This window comes from Bos grunniens, chromosome 9 (genome assembly GCF_055505025.1).
Source record: "Bos grunniens cultivar Pamir isolate PY7600 chromosome 9, Bosgru_T2T1.0, whole genome shotgun sequence".
NCBI classification, from domain to species: Eukaryota; Metazoa; Chordata; class Mammalia; order Artiodactyla; family Bovidae; genus Bos; species Bos grunniens.
The window spans coordinates 32963460-32983888 of NC_141173.1; the positions used below are offsets into that span (position 1 = coordinate 32963460).

General features: G+C 36.6%; 1 protein-coding gene across 11 annotated transcripts in view; it reads left to right on the forward strand.

The window, feature by feature from the left end:
* Positions 1 to 20171, forward strand: part of FAM184A (family with sequence similarity 184 member A) — a 123986-nt gene extending 103815 nt beyond the window's left edge. For 3 of the 11 annotated variants that reach the window (XM_086317109.1, XM_086317110.1, XM_086317118.1), the window contains 7 exons: positions 3313 to 3440; positions 4799 to 4983; positions 5423 to 5569; positions 13412 to 13529; positions 15421 to 15525; positions 18084 to 18286; positions 19825 to 20171. In XM_086317109.1, the coding sequence (XP_086173235.1) occupies positions 3313 to 3440; positions 4799 to 4983; positions 5423 to 5569; positions 13412 to 13529; positions 15421 to 15525; positions 18084 to 18286; positions 19825 to 19906 (968 nt within the window). In that variant the 3' untranslated portion in view covers positions 19907 to 20171. Of the gene's footprint in view, positions 1 to 3312; positions 3441 to 4798; positions 4984 to 5422; positions 5570 to 13411; positions 13530 to 15420; positions 15526 to 17647; positions 18287 to 19100; positions 19196 to 19824 lie in introns of all 11 variants that reach the window. The other 8 variants (XM_086317112.1, XM_086317115.1, XM_086317111.1 and 5 more) reach the window with 5 other exon arrangements.
* The last annotated feature ends 258 nt before the right edge of the window (positions 20172 to 20429 follow it).

The following is a 20429-nucleotide window of genomic DNA, read 5'->3' on the forward strand; positions in this document are numbered from 1 at the left end:
ATAATTGTAGAATCACATGTGGGCATCCCTAGTGGCTCGGTGGTAAAGAATCTGGCTGTAAGGCAGGAGCCATAGGAGCCACAGGTTTGATCCCTGGGTCAGGAAGATCTCCTGGAGAAGAGCAGGACAACCCCCTCCAGTATTCTTGCCTGAAGAATCCCATGGACAGAGGAGCCTGGCACGCCACAGTCCATAGGGTCACAAAGGGTCAAACACAGCAGAAGTATCTTAGCACGCACATAAACCTTTTCTTCTGAGATGATTCACATGAGGCTGTATATTCACACGTGGGCTTCCCTGATGGCTCAGATGGTAAAGAATCTGCCTGCAGTGCAGGAGACCTGGGTTTGACCCCTGGGTTGGGAGGATACCCTCGAGAAGGAAATGGCAACCTGCTCCAGTATTCCTGCCTGGAGAATCCCATGGACAGATGATCCTGGTGTGCTATAGTCCATTGGGTTTCAAAGAGTCGGACACAACTGAGCGACTAACACTTTCACTTTCATAAGAAATAGTACGGAGAGATCCTCTGAATGCTTTACCCAGTTGCCCCAAAGGTAACATTTGCAAAACTAAAGTGCATGTCACAGCCAGGATGTTGACATTGATGCAGACCCAGAAGACACAGAACATTCCCATCACCATGCAATCCCTACTGCCTGTATATAGCCACATGTACTTTACTCCCCCACCCATCTTTAACTTCTGGCAACCATTCATCTCTTCTGCATTTCTTTAATGTTGGCATTTTAAGAACATTGTAAATGGAATTGTAAAATATATAACCTTTTGATATTGGCTTTTTTCCACTCAGCATAATTCTCTGCAGGTTCATTCAGGTTGTTACATGTATCAGTAGTTGTCCCCGTAGTATTGACCTCTCTTATTTGTTGTCTTCACCCACTGAAGGACATCCATTTGTTTTGTGCAAATTCAGGCAGGAGTTGAGTTGCAGGAGTTTTTGTGCAAATTTAGGCAGGAGTTGGTTATACGATAATCATATGTTTAGTTTGTTAAACATCCCCACCAGCAAGGTACGAGTGACCGAGTTTCTTCACATCCTCACCAGCATTCGATGTGTTATTTTGTATTTTAGCCATTCTGGTAGGAGTGTAGTGATATCTCATTGTGAATTTTACTTTGCATTTCCCTAATGGCTAATAGTATTGAGGATTTTTCCACATGCTCATTTACCATTTGTGTATCTTCTTTTCCAATTTGATTATTTCTGTTTTTACACCCATCTGTGGCTTCAGTGACCATCTATTGTGCTGTGACTCCAAATATGTATTTCTAGACCAAGAAGGTCTATGGAGAAGGAAATGGCAGCCCACTGCAGTGTTCTTGCCTGGAGAATCCCAGGGACAGGGGAGCCTGGTGGGCTGCCGTCTATGGGGTCGCACAGAGTCGGACACGACTGAAGTGATTTAGCAGACCAAACTACTTGCCTTGTGAATTAGATTTATACCTTTTACAACTTTTTAGACTGTTAGATATTCTAACTCACAGTCTATGTTTTAAAATATTAGCTCACCATCTCCCTCACTTCTAAAATATGTTTCCATTTCTAAAGTTTCCACTTGAATTTATGGTATCACTGTTTACTGAGTTGCTAAAACTATGAATCTAGGAGGTGCCTTCAACCTTTTTTCTTCACTCCACATCCTGTTAGTTCCTCCTCTTAAATATTCTCTGTATCTGTTTCCTCTTCTTTCATCCTTCTGCCACACTTGATTCATGGTTGTACCATTTCTCACCTGAATTATTGCCGCAGCCTTCTTGCTAATCTCTCTTCTACGGTCCATTCTCCAGACTCCAGTTGGGTTAATTTTTGCTTAACTCAAGTCTCACCATGTGACTTTAATCCTTCATTGATTTCTTGTGTCCTTCCTTAAGTTCTGAAGCAGCCCAGCACCAGGGGAAAAAACTTAGGAGGCTCTTGGGAAGAGCCTAAATTGATTTGCTACAAGTACAGCATTTCTTTTTTTTTTTTAACAAACTTTTTATTTTATATTGGGGTATAGCCAAATAACAATATTGTGATAGTTTCAAGTGGAGAACAAAGGGATTCAGCCATACATATACAAGTATCCATTCTCCCCCAAACTCCCCTTCCCATCCAGGCTGCCACATAATATTGAGCAGAGTTTCCTGTGCTATACAGTAGGTCCTTATTCATTGTTCATTTTAAATATAGCAGTGTGTACGTGTCCATCGCAAACTCCCTAACTATCCCTCCCTCTGGTAACCATAAATTTGTTCTCTAAGAAGCATAGCATTTCTTTGAAATCTCATGTTTTAGCTTTGAAATTTTTAATTTGTATTTTACTCATATCTTCAGTATTAATATAAAAACAGTGACTTTTCCAGAAATATTCAGGTCAATATCATGTTTCAGAAGATGGCATAGGTCCACACATTTTCAATATCTTAGTTTGAGGACCGTGAATCAAAACATGCAATGGAAAGCATTTGTATTAAAAAAAGCTTTCTCAGAACTGGGCTCCATTGTCTTTCCAATATGACTACTTGCTCTCTGGGCGCTTGCCACACCAAACTTTTTATAGTTTGTCTGATAGACCAGGTTCTTTCTGCTTTTGCATATGTTAGCCTGTGTTACTGTGACAATTCCTTTGTGATCCTATCCCCAGTTTCCTTCTCCTAGGAAATCTGGGTTCTTAACATCCCCCCTACTCTCATTATAACCTGTGTTCATCTCTGATACCCCACTTAACTCCTTGACATGATGTTTTTCCCTCTAGCCTGTGCAGTTATAAAAACAAGGTTATATTTTATTCTCCCCTAGTATAGTACCTGGCATTCGGTATGTGTGGATTTTATGAAATAATCTAAAATTCAGATTAAAATGATGACTTCCAAATCACCAGGAACATTTACCAGATAGTGCTTAACATCATTGAGGGATATTGTGGAAGAAGTCTTACCTGGGTGGGAAGTTTCCTCCTAAATATATGTTATATTCTACTAGTGAGTGAGAAAAGTTTTAAAAATTTCCTTTCTGTTAGCACCTTGCTTGCAAACTGAAAGCTTATACAGAAATACCTTGATTCATTTGAGCAGCTGAAAATTTTCTTATCCTCATCAAAGCTAGATAAACCTCTAAATTGATACTTTATGATAGTCTGTAGTAGTCTAAGAGGTATACACAATTCTATGATATTTTAATGGAAATATATATGTCCTAATTTTAAAAAATAATACTTTGTAAATACTTTGTAATTTTTGTAAATTTTATCTAAAATACTAATATTTTTAGAATACACTAAATCCCTTTTTTCCCTTGGATTCCAGCTTCCTTACGCTCTGAACTAAACCAGCAACATGCAGCTGCAATTGATTTGTTAAGGCATAATCATCATCAAGAATTGGCAGCTGCTAAAATGGAATTAGAGCGAAGCATAGACATCAGCAGAAGACAGGTAAAAGAGCATTGGGTTCTGTGATGACTTCTTAAATGTGAACAGATTTGAAAATGTTCACAATTTTATGAAAATTATTTTGTAATGACTAATATTTCCCTAGTAATTATTTACTGTCTATATTAAAGAGTTATTTTTAAATAGAAATAGGTAATTTGACTTTAGTATAATGGTCAGTTTATGACCTTTCAATTGAATATTTTGAATTTTATTTGCATTTTGAGTGAAGCAATGAAGTGTGAATAATACAAAGAGTAAAAACAGAATACTATAAAACAGCAGTGTCCAGTGGAACTTGCCATGATGAGGGACCTGTTGTTTTAATATATCTGTCCTAAGGTAGTCACTAGCCAGACATGTCTAGTGTAACCAAGGACCTGATTTTTTAATTAGTTTTTATTAATTTATTTAATTGATTTCAGTTAATTTAAACTTGACTATAAATAGCCATATCAAATAGCACAGCCATAGAAGAAGCAGGTCCTCAGGAAGAATAAAGATAATTTGTATTTCCATATCACTAGCACAGCTACTGTTCACACTTTACATTTTTCTCATAAGTACTGTCTTTAATTAGATAGTTTGTATCCTGAATATATGTCTGGATGAAATGGATTTCTAGGCAAAGTACAATGAAGGCCATTCTTTATCAGTTTATTACTAATGGCTTTCACTTTGTTCTTCAAATATGTTAAATGATCAGCTCAAATTTTCCTTCATTACTAGAAAGCTTTAAATGAACTACCTTATAACCATGGAGGTAAGTTCTTTTCTCTTCAGCTAGACTGCTGCTGGAATTGACAATGTCTAGGTCTGCAGAATTTGCCGAAAGCAGTGACTTCTAGGAAGATGGAAGGGAGCTTATCTGTCAGACAAGATAACTGCTTGACCAGCATGAAGCAAATGAAGTCTTCTAAGCAACAGGATGTATGTGTTTGGGGATGGCCTTCATTAGAGGCTGGTCCTTTTTAAATGAAAGGACAATGGTACCAGCATTTTACATCAAGACCACATAACTTTCTGAGTACATAAGAGCCCTGTGTTCTAATCTCAGCTATGCCACTGATTATAAGTCATTCTTGGACAAATCCTCTCTTTGGTATTCTTTTCTTAATCAGTAAAATGAGGGAGATGTGTTTATATGGTCTTTCGAGTCCCCTGTGGCCCTGAAATTACTGAAACTGAATCTATATAAACACTTCCTTATATATATGAGAATAGAGGTTTCCTGGTTTCAGCAGTTTGCTTTTGAAGCAATGTCAGATTTATTACATTTGACATTCCAGTATGTCATTTTCTTCCCCTTAAACAGAGAAAGTGAATAGGTAGAAAACTTTTCAGAACTATTTATTTTCCAGAGTAAGGAGCACATGTGCAGAATAACAGATCTACAGGATGAAGTAAGACACAGAGAGCATCACATCTCAGACTTGGATAAGGAGGTGCAGCACCTTCATGAAAATATAAATGCCCTGACCAAAGAATTGGAATTTAAGGGAAAAGAAATTCTCAGAATACGAAGTGAATCCAACCAACAGATGAGGTATGCCATTAATTACTACAGAAGGAATTTTCAGTGTTACCTGAAAGACTATTGCAATGGTATTTAACAATACATGCCTATTTTCATGACTAGATAGCCTTCCAGTAAGATACTGAAGACCAATTTTTACTTTGTTGACTATGTTATCATTTGACTGTAAAAGAAATGTTTATATTCTGAATGATGTATATTCATTTACTAACTTTTCAAATTATATATAAGTAAAATCTTTTAAAAATGTTATTTAAAAAAGCATTAAAGGAGACAACTTTAACAAGCTAGAAGATTAGAGCAAAGTAAGTACTTTAGACTGTTTCCAATGATTTTGTAATTTTCTATATATTATACCTAAAAACCATTTCAAATCTGGTAGAATATAGAAAGTTTTGAAAGCTTGACTTCAGAATAACATTCTCTTAACTAAAAATAAATTAAACAGGTTGCATGAACAAGATTTAAACAAGAGACTTGAAAAAGAGCTGGATGTCATGACAGCAGACCACCTCAGAGAGAAAAATATCATGCGGGCAGATTTTAATAAGACTAACGAGCTACTCAAGGAAGTAAATGCAGCTTTACAAGTGTCGTAAGTCACCTTATGTTAAAGAAAATTCACATGTGGAGAATAAATAAATTGAGAAGCACTGTGTCTCACCTCAGGTTAGCTAGCCTTGAATCGAATTAAGTGATATTTTAAAAAGAAAACTTAATGCCATATTACAGATGGTAATTACAATGTAATATATTATTTAATTAGAAGAAGGCAGTTGAATGAATATGTTTAATCAGCTGCTGCTGCTACAATTGTACTAGGACAATATTTGTCCAAAGTGTCCCTCAGGGATCATGACCTATCACAGCATGGTGAAAACTCAAAAGATATCCATATTGTGACCAGTGGGATTATTATGATCCTATATATATTAATAATACATATTTTGCCAAAATACCAAAATATGTTAAAGAAACAAATATGCCTCTTAATGGTAGTAATTCCTTGTAAGAACTAGATTAGGAGATATTGGGAATGGAGAAGAGCAAAAACTTCCTTCTTATTTTGTATTACTCTATTTACACATTGTTTGAATTCCTACAACAAGCATTTGATTGATTTATGATTTTAGAAATCAATAAAGGTAAAATATCACAAAATTATGCTTATACATAGTGGCTCCTATATAGTTAAAACCCAAAGTTCTAATTACTGGTTTATGTTTTTGTTGTGTATTTTTTTTTAACTTACTTGCCCCTCTCTTTTTTATATTGATTTATAAACTTCAATAGCCAATGCACCTGGCATTCACTCCATCTCTGTGGCCTAAACTGTGGTCCAATTTAAGTTATCTCAGAAATAATTTACTCTGAGCTGCATCATATGGTTTATTCACCTTCAATCTCTCTTTTTCCAATCAATTAAAAAGACTTCATTAAAAAATGTAAGTATTTCCACAGAGTTTGATAAAGTCAAAATAGTGACTTAATTCCATTACCCTCAAAGTCAAACTTTTGGCTCGGGTGTGCCTTCTCTGCCTCTTCGCACAGCCGTCCGTGTTCCCTGTCTGCTACTTGGCTGTCAGCCACACCGACACATGAGTTTCCTTCTGAGAGTCTCCTGTGTTGTCCTCTACAGTCTAGAATAACCTTCTGTGTCATTCCTATTACCTTCTTCCAGTCATCTCTCATTTCCTGCATTTAACCAGCCAAGTCTCATAGTAAATATTGTTACATATGTATCATATATGCCCACTTTATTACAGCTGAAATAGAAAACAGCCCCCCCCCACACCTGACCCCCTACCCCGGTCATTGGCATTTACTTCAGTGGCCTCTGAGGTGAGGTGCTCTTTCTGATGGACCTACACAGAATTTTCCCATCAGTTGGCACTCAGGGAATATTTTACAAGTAAAAATTTTGAGGATTCCCTATAATATTTACTAATTCATAAAGTTACCATTGAAATGGTAGAGACTCATGAGATAATTTCCTCAGTCATAGTGGGTTTTGGTGTTTGTGGTTACTGGAGGTACTTTTTAAATCCTTTTGAGCTGCAGTTAGGAGCTCAGATACCTGCTGTGTAGAAGAGCTCATATCCTCACACATTTTGCAGAAATGAGTTACAATAAACCCCAGGGCTGGGCTTTCCCTTCCTCTGACCTCTGTGTTATTTATCAGGCAGAGGCTGCAAAATCTCCCACTTCATACTCTGAAAAACCATGCTCACAGTAATAATAACCTCTGTCTGTCCATGTGTCCTGTCTCCTTAGGAATGTTAATTTACAAAGAGTAAAGGTTATATCGTTTTTACTTCTTTCTGTTTTTTATGGTTTTGAACATTATAAATTTTCAGTAGATAGTAAATAGTTTACTATTCAGTTTTAATCAAAGAATTGGTATTATCATAAGTCAAGTATTTTATCTGATTTTCTAGATCTACCATTTTTTTCTGCTTCAACTAGAAGCATTTTCTATGCTAAACCCACCATATTTCTTTTTTCACCTGCTATCATCATGAAATTAGCCTCTAGTTTTAGGTATCTACTCACTTAGTTAAAAACAAACACACATACAAATGTATTTAGACCAGCAACGTCTAACAGATTTTTCTGTAACAGCAAAAATGTCCAGTATAGTAACTGCTAGCCACAAAGACTATTGAGCACTTCAGACAGTGGCTGGTGAAACCAAGGAACTGAATTTTCAACTTCATTTAATTTTAACTAATATAAATGTTAATAGCCACATATGGGCTAGTGGCTTCCATATTGAAAAGAAGAATTTTAGACAGTTGGATATTTCTGACCCGTATCCTCAAATGCAGCCTGCTAGGATCTGTTGAATGGATTGAGACATAGGTGGAATGCAGGGAGGGTCCATCTTGGTTTAAGGAACTGGGAAGAACAACTTTTGGACTATTTTCAGCCTGTTTCAAAGAACTAAGGGCACCCTATTAAAGTTCCTAGTCAACTGCACACTGACTTTGAAGCTTCAAAATCAGGAACCTCCTGTGGGTCCTCGGCAGTGGGTGTGTTGGAGGGACCAGAGGAACGTGGGTCTACCTGCAAGGTTGAAATCAGGAGCTGAGGGGCCTCTGAAGCAACTGGACATTTCTTGTTTCTGTTCCTGTCCCAAGCCCTTGTTTGGACTCCAGGGAAATGAAATGGGGACAGAAATCTAAAGGAGAGAACCTAGAGAACATTGTAGAAATAGTGATAAGACTTCTGTATCTGTTACAGAATGATTACCAGCAATCTTCTCTAGTGCTGGGTGTTAAAGCCTACTTAGGTTTTTAGATATTCTATAGAAATCATTTTATTTTTTTTGAATGGTATAGTATCTTAGTAAAAACATTGTATCTAAGAAATATGTCATGGTTTTTGTTTTAGAAACAAATGAGAGAATGGGCTGTTTTTTAAAGAATTGTGTTTGAGCTAAATGTAAATATACACAGAACTTGGAGTCATGGCAGACTATATTATGCAAAAAAAAAGGTGATTTGCCTCAGAGATGATTATTGTTTAGGTTATTTTACCTTATTTTACCTTAACTTCTCACTGTACTGGGCTTCCCTTGTGGCTCAGCTGGTAAAGAATCTGCCTGTAATGCAGGAGACCTGGGTTTGATCCCTGGGTTGGGAACATCCCCTGGAGAAGGGAAAGGCTACCCACTCCAGTATTCTGGCCTGGAGAATTTCATGGACTGTATAGTCCATGGGGTTGCAAAGAGTTGGACACGACTGAGTGACTTCCACTTTCTCACTGTACTGAGGGCTTCCCAGGTGGCGCTAGTCGTAACGAACCCACCTGCCAGTGCGGGAGACAGACACAGGTCCTATCTGTGGTTGGGAAAATCCCTTGGAGGAGGGCATGGCAAAGCTTTCCAGTATTCTTGCCTGAAAAATCCCATGGACAGAGGAGCCGGGTGGGCTACAGTCCATGGGGTCACAAAGAGTTGGACACAACTGAAGCAACTTAGCACTGTAGCACTGTACTGAAGCCAAAAGATAATTTCCTCTTGGGGGAAACACTGAGTTTCTGTTCAGTTCAGTTGCTCAGTTGTGTCCCACTCTTAGCGACCTCATGGACTGCAGCACACCAGGCCTCTCTGTCCATCACCAACCCCCGGAGTTTACTCAAACTCATGTCCATTGAGTCGATCATGCCATCCAACCATCTCATCCTCTTTCGTCCCCTTCTCCTCCTGCCTTCAGTCTTCCCCAGCATCAGGGTCTTTTCCAGTGAGTCAGTTCTTCCCATCAGGTAGCCAAAGTATTGGAGTCTCAGCTTCAGCATTAGTTCTTCCAATGAATATTCAGGACTGATATCCTTTAGGATGAACTGGTTGGATCTCCTTGTAGTCCAAGGGACTCTCAAGAGTCTTCTCCAACACCACAGTTCAAAAGCATCGATTCTTGGGCGCTCAGCCTTCTTCACAGTCCAACTCTCACATCCATACATGACAACTGGAAAAACCATAGCCTTGACTAGACGGATCTTTGTTGGCAAAGTAATGTCTCTGCTTTTGAATATGCTGTCTGGGTTGGTCATAACTTTGCTTCCAAGGAGTAAGCGTCTTTTAATTTCATGGCTGCAGGCACCATCTGCAGTGATTTTGGAGCCCAGAAAATAGTCTGTCACTGTTTCTGTACTTGGACTTTAAGTAGGTTTGTGCTGTGTGTTTTTTTTTTTTTTAATGTGCTGTGTTTTTATGCTCAGTTGCTCAGTTGCGTCTGACTCTTTGAGACCCCTTGGACTGTAGCCTGCTAGGCTCTTCTGTCCATGGGATTCTCCAGGCAAAAATACTGGAGTGGGTTGCCATTTCGTCTTCCAGGGATCTTCCCGACCCAGGGATCGAACCTGTTTCTTGCTTCTCCTGCATGGACAGACGGATTCTTTACCACTGTGTCAATAATCCCTAATTAAAAAGAAGTTCTCCACAGCATTAGAATTACTTACTCTTTAAAAGTTGTTTGAGTTTTTAATATAGTACCCTAGTAGTTCATTGTTGTTTGATTTTTAAATTGCCATAAAGTTATTTTCATAATCTTTGTGAGGTCAGGATGTATGTAGGTGGTTCTATTGTCACAAGGTTGAGTCTGTGCCTATAATTTATGTGAAAAGAAAAGTTTAATGTTATACTGCTTGAATTACTTTATTTCCTTTCCTTAAGGCTATAGGAGAAAGGTGGTATATTAGAGTTCTTTCATCTTATACGATTAAAATTCTAAAATAGATATGTGACTATTGTTGTTTGGCTCTAAAAGCTCAACTTACTGAAATTTTTTTTTTGGTCAGTTATTTTAAAAACGTAGAAGGACTATCAACTTGGAAAATTCTTATGCAGCTTTTTAAGCATTCATAGTTTTGGTTAGTGTTGTCCAGGAACCACAGACACTGACCTATATACTTTCAGAGTGAAAAAAAAAAGGGGTGGGGTGGGGCATGTATGCCTGGTAACCCTAATTAATAATTTTATATGCTCTACTTCTGTCTGTTCACTCTTTGTGTTACTTCTAATGGGAATCTGTATTCCCATTAGAGTAAAAGGCTGTATGTACTTGCATGGTTCCCTCAAGGCAGTGTTTGCCAGGCTTTAATCTTTCCTATAAAGTCTTTGGGAAATTGGTAATTTCTGTCCACCTATGATACTATTTTCTTAATATTTTTAATTGACTCATTTTAATCAGCTTTTCCTGTTAAATTTTTAACTCTGCAGTTAAACCATTATTACTACTAAAAAACATTTTTCATTATTCTAAATAGAAGCAAAGCTATAATTATATAGTTTCTTGAAAATACAACAATGTTATTAGATCCTGGCTAGCACTGATGCCCAGGAGAAGGCAATGGCACCCGACTCCAGTACTCTTGCCTGAAAAATCCCATGGACGGAGGAGCCTGGTGGGCTGCAGTCCATGGGGTCACTAAGAGTCGGACATGACTGAGCAACTTCCTTTCACTTTTCACTTTCATGCATTGGAGAAGGAAATGGCAACCCACTCCAGTGTTCTTGCCTGGAGAATCCCAGGGATGGGGGAGCCTGGTGGGCTGCCGTCTATGGGGTCGTACAGAGTCAGACACGACTGAAGCAACTTAGCAGCAGCAGCAGCACTGACGCCCAAGGCCTGCTTGAGAGTTGTGGAACAGTGTAATAAGCATATATGTTATGAAGACCATTCAAGATACACAGAACCAAACAGACTTTTCTCTTCATAATCCAAATGATTAAAGGAGAACAAACTAAAAACCATCTCCTGTATTACTAGTTGTTCACACCTAGTCTTTGGTAAGCAGCTGGCTTAGAGAACTATGTGGGGCAATTGAAGAAAGATTGATGGGTGTTGACTTGAGTGGATATCAGAAGAGTACCAAGTGTACTCCCCCCATCAGGAGTTTGAAAGACTGGTAATTCTTGAAATACGTTTGCAAATTAAATCTTCATCATATTACTTGTTCTCTCCTTTAATGCTTTCTCATTTGTGTTTATATGGATGTTTCTTCAATTTAATCATTTATTTTTTCCATTTAATATCCAGGTATCTTTAAAAAAAATCTTGGTGCTGTAAAGATATTTTGTGGAGAAGATTAACTGATAATTCTGTAGGTAAAGAATGTTAAAACAAAAACATACACTGGAATTTAAGTAGAGACCTTTATTATGCAGAAAGGTGGTTCAGGGATCTTAACTAACTGTTTTAGACTCACTTTACCTTGACTTCTCATTGTACTGGTACAAAAAGATCAACATAATGGTTTAAAATAAGGCTTTAAATTAAGATTTTTGTTTTTTTAACGACCATTTATTACCAGGTATTTTTGTACAGTCTCAGGAAACAGCTCAAAAATCTTATACCTTATTTTTAACTGATAAAGTGCTCCAGTGACCCCTTGTGGCTGCTGTGGTGTGAAACACAAATGCCCTTTTCCCTGTTTCTCAAGCTTCTCAAAACCACTGCCCATAAAACATATAAACCTTTGCCAGTACAGTGCCACGTCATGATAAAATGCAAGGTTACTGTATATGAGCTCATTGACTTGTCACAGCAGAAGACAACTGATGTTAGTGAAACGAGCCTCACACTGGACTGACAAAGTCCCAGCGGATCCTGAGACAGCTGCTGCCTCGCTCCACACTTCTCCCCCTCTTACTTCCCTACTTCCCAGAGTAGAACTTTAGCCACGGGCCTGGATAGGGAGCCAAAAATGTTATCTCCAAGTCTTTGGCTTGAGCTGAGTTAGTGGAGTTAAAGTACAAAAAATGCAGAGATTCTGGTACCCCTCTGGTATTGTGTGGGGGGAGGTAGTGGTGGGTGGGAATGGCTTATCAAATCCTAGAGAATAGATCATCTAGAAGTTTCTCAATATTGAGTAAATAAATTTTTCTGTGAATCTTCATTAACTGTAAGTTTTATTGAGCTTAAGTTTATTCTTTGTATTTTGAAAACAAGTTTTAAAAGTATTCTAGTTATTTGAATATTCTACAATTCAGAGTGCTTTTTTTTTTTTCAGACTAAGCTAGCGGTTTCTATTTGCATCCTCTTCACTGAGCCCTGTCCTATCCTTAGACTCTGCAGGGTCTGTGGCACCTCTGCTCATAAAAGTGGCCTCTGTTCTAGAATCTTCAGTGACATTTAGTTCTGTTACCTTCTCACTTCCTCCAGGGCAGATGAACAGGCCCAGAAGGAAATATAATTCTTCTTATTATCCAGTGAACCATTTTTTTTTCCAGTTTATATGTACCAGCTGATACATGGAATTTGTAAGCTGCATTTCCCATAAACCAGGAAAGAATGAGGTCATTTGTGTGTGTGCTTTGTTCCCCTTTCCTCTGTATCTTTTGTCCTTTTTATGTATGTTACCAAACCTTCTATCATCACACAATATTGTATGTGTGGTAAATTCTCTCAGTAGTAAGCCTACATGTCCAGCATCGAGCCAGCATTGCTAGGTTAGTATATTATTTCTTCTACAGCACATACCCCACCTTATTCCCGTGTATACTTAAATAACTTAAAAACGAGTGAATTCTTCCAATAGTGATCTGCAAAGCCTCTAATAACACCATTTACCCTTAAAGAGCCTTAAATAATACTGCCTCCCCTTTTTTTAACTTTTTATTTGTATTGGGGTATAGCCAATTAACAATGTTGTGACAGTTTCAGGAGAACAGCAAAGGGACTCAGCCACACTTATTCATGTATTCATTCTCCCCTAAACTCTCCTCCCCATCTAGGCTGTCACATAACATTGAGCAGAGTTCCAGGAAATAACACTAACTCTTGAGGTAGTCATGTCATGATGCTTACAAGTTTTAGCAAAAACGTTCAACTGTGTAAATTTTGTGTGTTCAGCTGGACTAATTTGAAAAATATAGGCATTACAAAATAATGTCTGCATCATATCAATGAACTAAAGGTTTTCTTGTTTTTAGACTAGAAGAGATGGAAGAAAAATATCTAATGAGAGAATCAAAACCAGAAGATATACAGATGATTGCAGAATTAAAAGCCATGCTTACAGAAAGAGACCAGGTCATAAAGAAGCTAATGGTAAATTGTTTCGGTTTTGCAAAGTGGGAGGTTATGGTGTAACTATGTTAATAATTAATAGGCTGTTGAATGGGAAAATATTTTTAAGTAATGCTAAACAAAAGTTGAAAAAGTACAAAATATGTATTATGATTGAACATTTGTTAAAATGTTTTACAAGGATAAATACAGTTTTAAAATTTAAACTTGGTATTAGTGTAAGGAGATTTTTTTCAGTAATTTTTTTTAAAAATGCTTTTTAATACATATTGAATGTTCAGTAATATGTCATTGCCAGTGTACAGTTAATAAACTGTTGAAGTGTGTGTGTGTGTGTGTGTACTATACATGTAGAATTAGAATTGGATGGGAAAGAACATTCAGCACATACATGCATTAGCCTGCAGTGTATACTTCCAATTAGTCATGTTAACTTCCTAAAGTGTATTCCACCAAAACCTGATCCAAAGACATACTTCATGGAAAAAGGATTCCATTGTCTTAGGGTTTCCCTAAGAAAAGCTACCAGCTCTCTGTTGAGAGTCTCAGTGCACACTGAGGTGTTAGGGGCTCTGAGAAGTCCATCAGGGAAGAAAATACAGATTTAACAATAAATATACTGCCTTCATTAGAGTCATTATTCTTCAAGAATAAAAATACACAAATGTTTTAAAATTCATAAAACATTTCAGAATCTTCTAAAATTATATGACCTGATCAGTAAGTAAAATACTGCTTTTTACTGCTACTGACAAATAAAAATCATAGTAAAACTAGAAATGGAATGCTAACCATTGTATTTGCTAATTGATTTCTTCATAACAGCTTTGGATATTAGCGTGCAAAGAGAGTCTAAGAGCATTTATATTTGAAGTCCTTGTTCCTTAAAATGTTTCTTGAAGCATGTAGGAAAGCCATCCTATTTCCTGGCATTAGAAGTTCCTGCCAAAAGCAAGAGGTAGTTGACTAGGGGTTCATAGATGAAACCCAGAAGCAGGCATTGGAAAGACAGAGTATGAGATACTTCATCCTACTAAATACCCATTTTCCCAAGCTTTGTGAACATGAGCACATGCATCATAGCTTGCTCTAATAGCAGTAGATTCAGAAAAATTACCTTATATTCCCTCCATGAAATCAGCAAATGTATTACTATTTTTTAATCTTTGGTAGAAATCGCTATTGATTTTCCAGTTCTAGCCACAGGGTAGTGTAGAGTCTTTTCACTACTCCCTGATTCTATGAACTGTGAGGCACATGGGCTAAGATTAACAATGCAAATTATAGTCAGTGGTAACTAGAAGGGGGCTGAATAATCAAGTTCTACTAGAGCATAGCCCTGCCTTTCACAACACAGTGATCCATTTACTTATGTGTTTACTTCCTACAGTCTGATTGTAGGAAGCACTTGGTGAAACCAAAGGCAAAGGGCTTATCTCTGTATGGACCATTCACTTTTTCTCTATTCTGTGGTTACCACTGCTGAAATATATTGATGTCTCAGAGAGCAGATTAGGACTCACAAATAATGATACACCATAGTGTCATCTTCCTAGACGGAAACAACTCAGCCACGCACACAGCTCCATGAAAACAAGTTAAGCCTAATCAAAACACACATCAGCCCTCTGGAAAAGAGATGGGCCAAATAGAGAGTTTAGTTCTAGCCTTGGAGGGAAGAGGTATGAAAGGGTAGAGAGGAGTCCCAGAGCATAAGGTTTTAAAGGTGTTGAGAACTTACCAACCAGCCAACTTTAAGACCCTGGCAATTAGGTCTAGAACTCTTTGAATGATGTATATAAATTTTCATTCAGGTTTTGTATTAAATTTTGAATGAAATGGCATTTATATAGTTAAGATTTAAATAGTCAGTAGAAAATGTTTAAGAAATGTTTGTAATCCTTTTGCATAGGAGGATAATAAATTTTATCAGCTGGAATTAGTCAATCGAGAAACTAACTTCAACAAAGTGTTTAACTCAAGTCCTACGGTTGGTGTTATTAATCCACTGATGAAGGTATGTGCTATAAACATTGTAAAATAGGAATGTGGTTTTAAACGTGATTAAAATTTTTATAAAATATTTAGAGCAGCATAGGATAAAGCTTCCAAAAAGTGTTTCCTTAAATTTAATAATCTAGGACTAAATCTATGAATTCTTTGTGTACTAATTTTCAGAATTAGATGCTAATAACATTCATTTATTTGCTGAGAATTCATATTCCTTGAAACAATGTTTTATTAACATTGTAAAACCTTGGTTATACCATTTCATTTTTCATATCTTTTTTTTTTTAAAAAGCTAACTTCTGAGTCTTTTCAAGATAATTTCCATCATTTCCTTAGTGTTCAGTATCCTCTGGGGAATCTTGAAAAGTACTCCAAGCAGTGTATCCCCAACAGCTCTCCCTGCCATCATAATGGGCCTTGGGTTGGACATGCATTTTGTTACCTACTCGTCTTCAGAGAATGGCCTTATTTCTCATGGCCTTCTCACCTTTTTTTGATAATTAAAATTGAAAATGACCTATTCTAACATTCTGTTGCTGTCTTAGGACAGATAGAAGAGCCTTATAGACAAATGAAATGGACATGGCTAAGCCTTGTACCTCTTGGTGCCCCAGACTACTCTGGCTCCTGTTGTGGTGCTATAGGTATAATGGAGACTTAGTAAATATTTGTTCAGTAGCAAAAGGTCATATTTTCTTATAAGCTAGAACAAATCACTCTAGTGAATAAAGCAAGTAATAAAAAATAGTTATGTATGTTGGCTTTATAGGGATTACATATCTTTTAGCATAAATCAGTAGTAGAAATAAAAATGCCAGTGCTGAAGCTGGTTTTTTTTTCCAATTCATATTTCATTAATTTTCACGTCATACCTAATTTCTCTTAGGCCTTTAGCCAGAAAAACTTCTGCTTTCCAAGCTCATAAAACTTCTGTTAAGAAGATGGGATCTATCCTTCCTTTACAAGTTAAACTGCTTCAAACTGTAAACTGTTTTCTAAAATGACTTAAATGATTTGTAAAATGGAATGGCATATAGAGCCTTTGCAAAAAAAATTATTGGTGAATGAATGAATATAGTTAGTTTCAGTTTTTAAATTCATTATTTAGGGTGACATAAGAGTTTGAGTGAACTCCGGGAGTTGGTGGTGGACAGGGAGGCCTGGCATGCTGCAATTCATGGGGTCGCAAAGAGTCGGACACGACTGAGCGACTAAACTGAACTGAACTGAAGCTTTTAATTAAAAAGCTAGGTTATGAGACTTGTTAAAACAAGATTAGAAATATTTTCTTTTTACTTATTTTATTAGAATTACATTTTTAGTCACAAGATCATTATTGTAGAATGTTGTCAATGATACTTTTGATTTCTTAAAATAAAAACTTAAGTAGTTTTGATTATGCCTTCTTATGACTAGAAATGCCAAAGATACATCTTCATAAATTTTGACTCCTAATAGTGATTCAGTTTTCACAAATAATTCTGAAGACGGTATCACCCTTTATTTTTGCAGTTATGCTAAAATAGGCTTCTTTCCTGGGACTTTATGATTCACAGAAAACGACATAGAGGACAATGTCTAGATAATGAGGTCATTACACATAAGGAAAAGGACCATCTTGTCTATTGTCTTTCTTTAAAATTCTGGAGTCATCTTACAAAAAAATTATTTCATACATTTAATTAGCACGCTTGTAGTCAGTAAAAGATGGGAATATTCAAAATATCATACATATTAATTTTTATTCCACATAGCAAGATGATGTTCATTGATTCTACAAATGAATAGAGCTTAAAGCTAATGATTTGAAAGCCAATAGATATTAACAATCCGCAGTTGTATTGCTGTTTTCATCTGTCAATTTTAAAGACCAGTTAAAAGATTACATTGATCACTTTTGTTTTATAACTTTTAAATGTCTTAAAAGATTGTGAGCTAATTATGATACTACTAATGAATTGGTAAATGAGACTTAAGTATACAGATTTCATTTTCCCTTTTCAGAGAGATGGTATAGTGAATTTAAAACCAAATTATTTCTCTAGGTCAGCTCTAAGTCCTAGGTAGAAATGTGAGATTTGTTTCAAACTAACTTTGCCAAGCATTTTCTCATTCCTTTTATTTTCCAGGCAAGGACTGCCTCCCTTTGACAGATGGCTAAAGTTCACGGACCTCTCTTTTAAAATTATGTTAACTTTTCATCTTTTCCTTATTTTAGCCTAAACCCATGCAACCTCATGAGATCCATGAGATGTACTCTTTCCCTCTTTCCCTCCCGGTAGTCTTTACCCCTTGGCCTTCTCTCCACCCACCCTCCTCCCCATGAACCATTCCTAAACATTTTTTCCTCATTCTTTCTATCCAAGCAGTATGTCTGTCTGTGAGGGTTCCATGTAGATAAAGAACACCTCCAAAGATCCCCAGACCACATTTTGGGTAACACTGGTTCATTTTAACATCCAGCTTCCAAAATTTTCCCATGCCAAATTTATTTCTTCTGCTCTTCCTGTTTTCTCATTCGTCCTCATGCAGGCACTGTCCTCACATGTATTATTTTTAATGCAGCAAAAGAAGAAGAACGATAAGTCACCAACAAACAGGTTTGTGAGTGTTCCCAATCTAAGTGCTCTGGAATCTGGTGGAGTGGGCAATGGACATCCTAACCGCCTGGATCCCATTCCTAACTCTCCCGTCCATGATATTGAGTTCAACAGCAGCAAGCCACTTCCTCAGCCTGTGCCACCCAAAGAGCCCAAGACATTTCTGAGGTGAGCCCTGTCTCACCAGTGCAGTTTTTTCTTTTTTAACTTGAGAAATTTACTTCTTACATTGCAGAAATCTACTACTTTAAGAACAGCCTAGCAAAAGAAATTTTACTGTGAAATATCTTCAAAATATATTTATCACCTCTCTAGAGAACTCCTTTTTGACTGTTAAAAAGATTTTTTCTATTTTGTTGTCGGTCAATTTTCTAAATGCTTAAAGAGGTGCTAATGTAATTATATGCTTAGAATTTTAATATGTAAGAATTATCACCAATTTTTCATTAACAACCCATCCTTATTACAGAAATTCAAAATATTTTTTAGTAAGTGGCTTTTGTTTATTATTTGTTTATTTTCCCCTTGCTTATTTATAAACATATATGCTTCTTGCCAAAATAAAAAAATACATAAGCTCTGGGAACTTAATGATAAAAGTAGGAAATTTAGAAGAAAAGTTTTGTAATTAACATTCCAATTTTATCTCAGAGTTCTCAAATGTATTAACACGTAAAATTAGAATGAAATTATTTGTTTACTCATGAAATAATTAAAGTCAGAAAGTACTGTTATTTTATGCTTACTGATTTTGTGCTGTTTTAAAATTTTTTGACTTGTTCTTATTAAATCTCCGTGTCACTAGTAATAATCTTACAGGTAAACTACTTTTTTTTCTAAACTGATTAATGACTAGTTAATGATATTATTTCAAATAGAAAAGAAGATAGCAAGAATGAAAAGTAGTCAAATACACGTTTGAATGTGTCTCCTGCTAAATACTGTGTGTTGCTTATTTTCCCTCATGCATGGGTGCGTTCAGGTATCATTAAGATGCATGTGCATGGGCTCAAGGAACATGGCTACTGGAGTTTCCATTACACATTGTTGCGTGCCTTGTAATTGCCCCCAAAGACGGTAGGGATGCTTTTATTTTCTTAACTAGCCCAAAGAATCTTTAGTTAGAGTTAAGATAAGTATAAAGTATATAACTTCGAAGATGGAGGGGAAATTGGCTTTTTAATACATTCCTTTCCCCTAGAGTATCTGCTTGTGGAATTATGAAAGTTTAAATACACATACAGAAAAATATTATACCATGGTTTAGTCACTTAAATTAGTTATATTTAAGGACACATCTGTAAGAAATACTTGTGTCAGATTCTAAAAAAATTTTAATGAAAAGCAAAAAGGTGCTGAACGAGAAGAATGTTATCTTGTTCTTATATCCCGCAGTTCCTCCTGAACTTTTTTGTTCAAAGAGGGTCACATTACTTTTCTCAACTGTCTGATTTTTGGTTTTTGTGTTTTTTTTTGTAATTGTTGTGTAACATGGCTTCTCCTTAACGGACTTCATCTGAGCTGCTTCTGCACTCTCCTGGAGGGGAGACCCCATCTAGTGTAGAGGAAACAGCCAAGCTTTAAAATGCATCTCCTGACATAGGGAACTAGTTGTGGTCGTCTGCCCTGATGTTTTATGTGCTTTTCCCTTCATTTTGCAAAACAGCTTAACGCTGGGTTACATGTCTCTCTCTTTATGAATCCAGTCCTCCTCAGAGTGAAGCTTCCCCGGTGGCTTCTCCAGATCCCCAGCGCCAGGAGTGGTTTGCCCGGTACTTCACGTTCTGAAAGAACTGCTTTGGCACAGTTCTGTGTGGACTGTTACTAAGAGCATGACCTTATACAGATCATTATGTGAGCAGGCTCTCCTGTGTCACACACTGTGAGAAAGTATGTGTCTCTGCAGTTGAAAATGCCCTGTACTTCCTGTGATATTTATTGGACTCACTCTAAGGTACTATATTATGTGTGTAATTATAACAGTTATTTTTATTTGAGATGGAAGAATCTTTAATCTTTGTAATTACTGCATAATAAATTTTGTTAGAACAAACAATGTTTTTCTTTTTTCTAGTAAGTTTGTTGGTAATTTTTAAATACTTTTAAATTCCAGGTAAGACTTGCCAGAAAAAGTTTCGCTGAATAATAATCATAAAATATCAATTATTTTACTTCGATAATAGCAAAGTCGGGATAGAGAAATAAATGTTATAACCTATTCATTTGTTGCCTTGCCATGTATAACTAAAGTGTGTTCTCTAAATTTAGAAGGCTAGAATGAAAACACTTGTGGGAATTATGGACTTCCAAG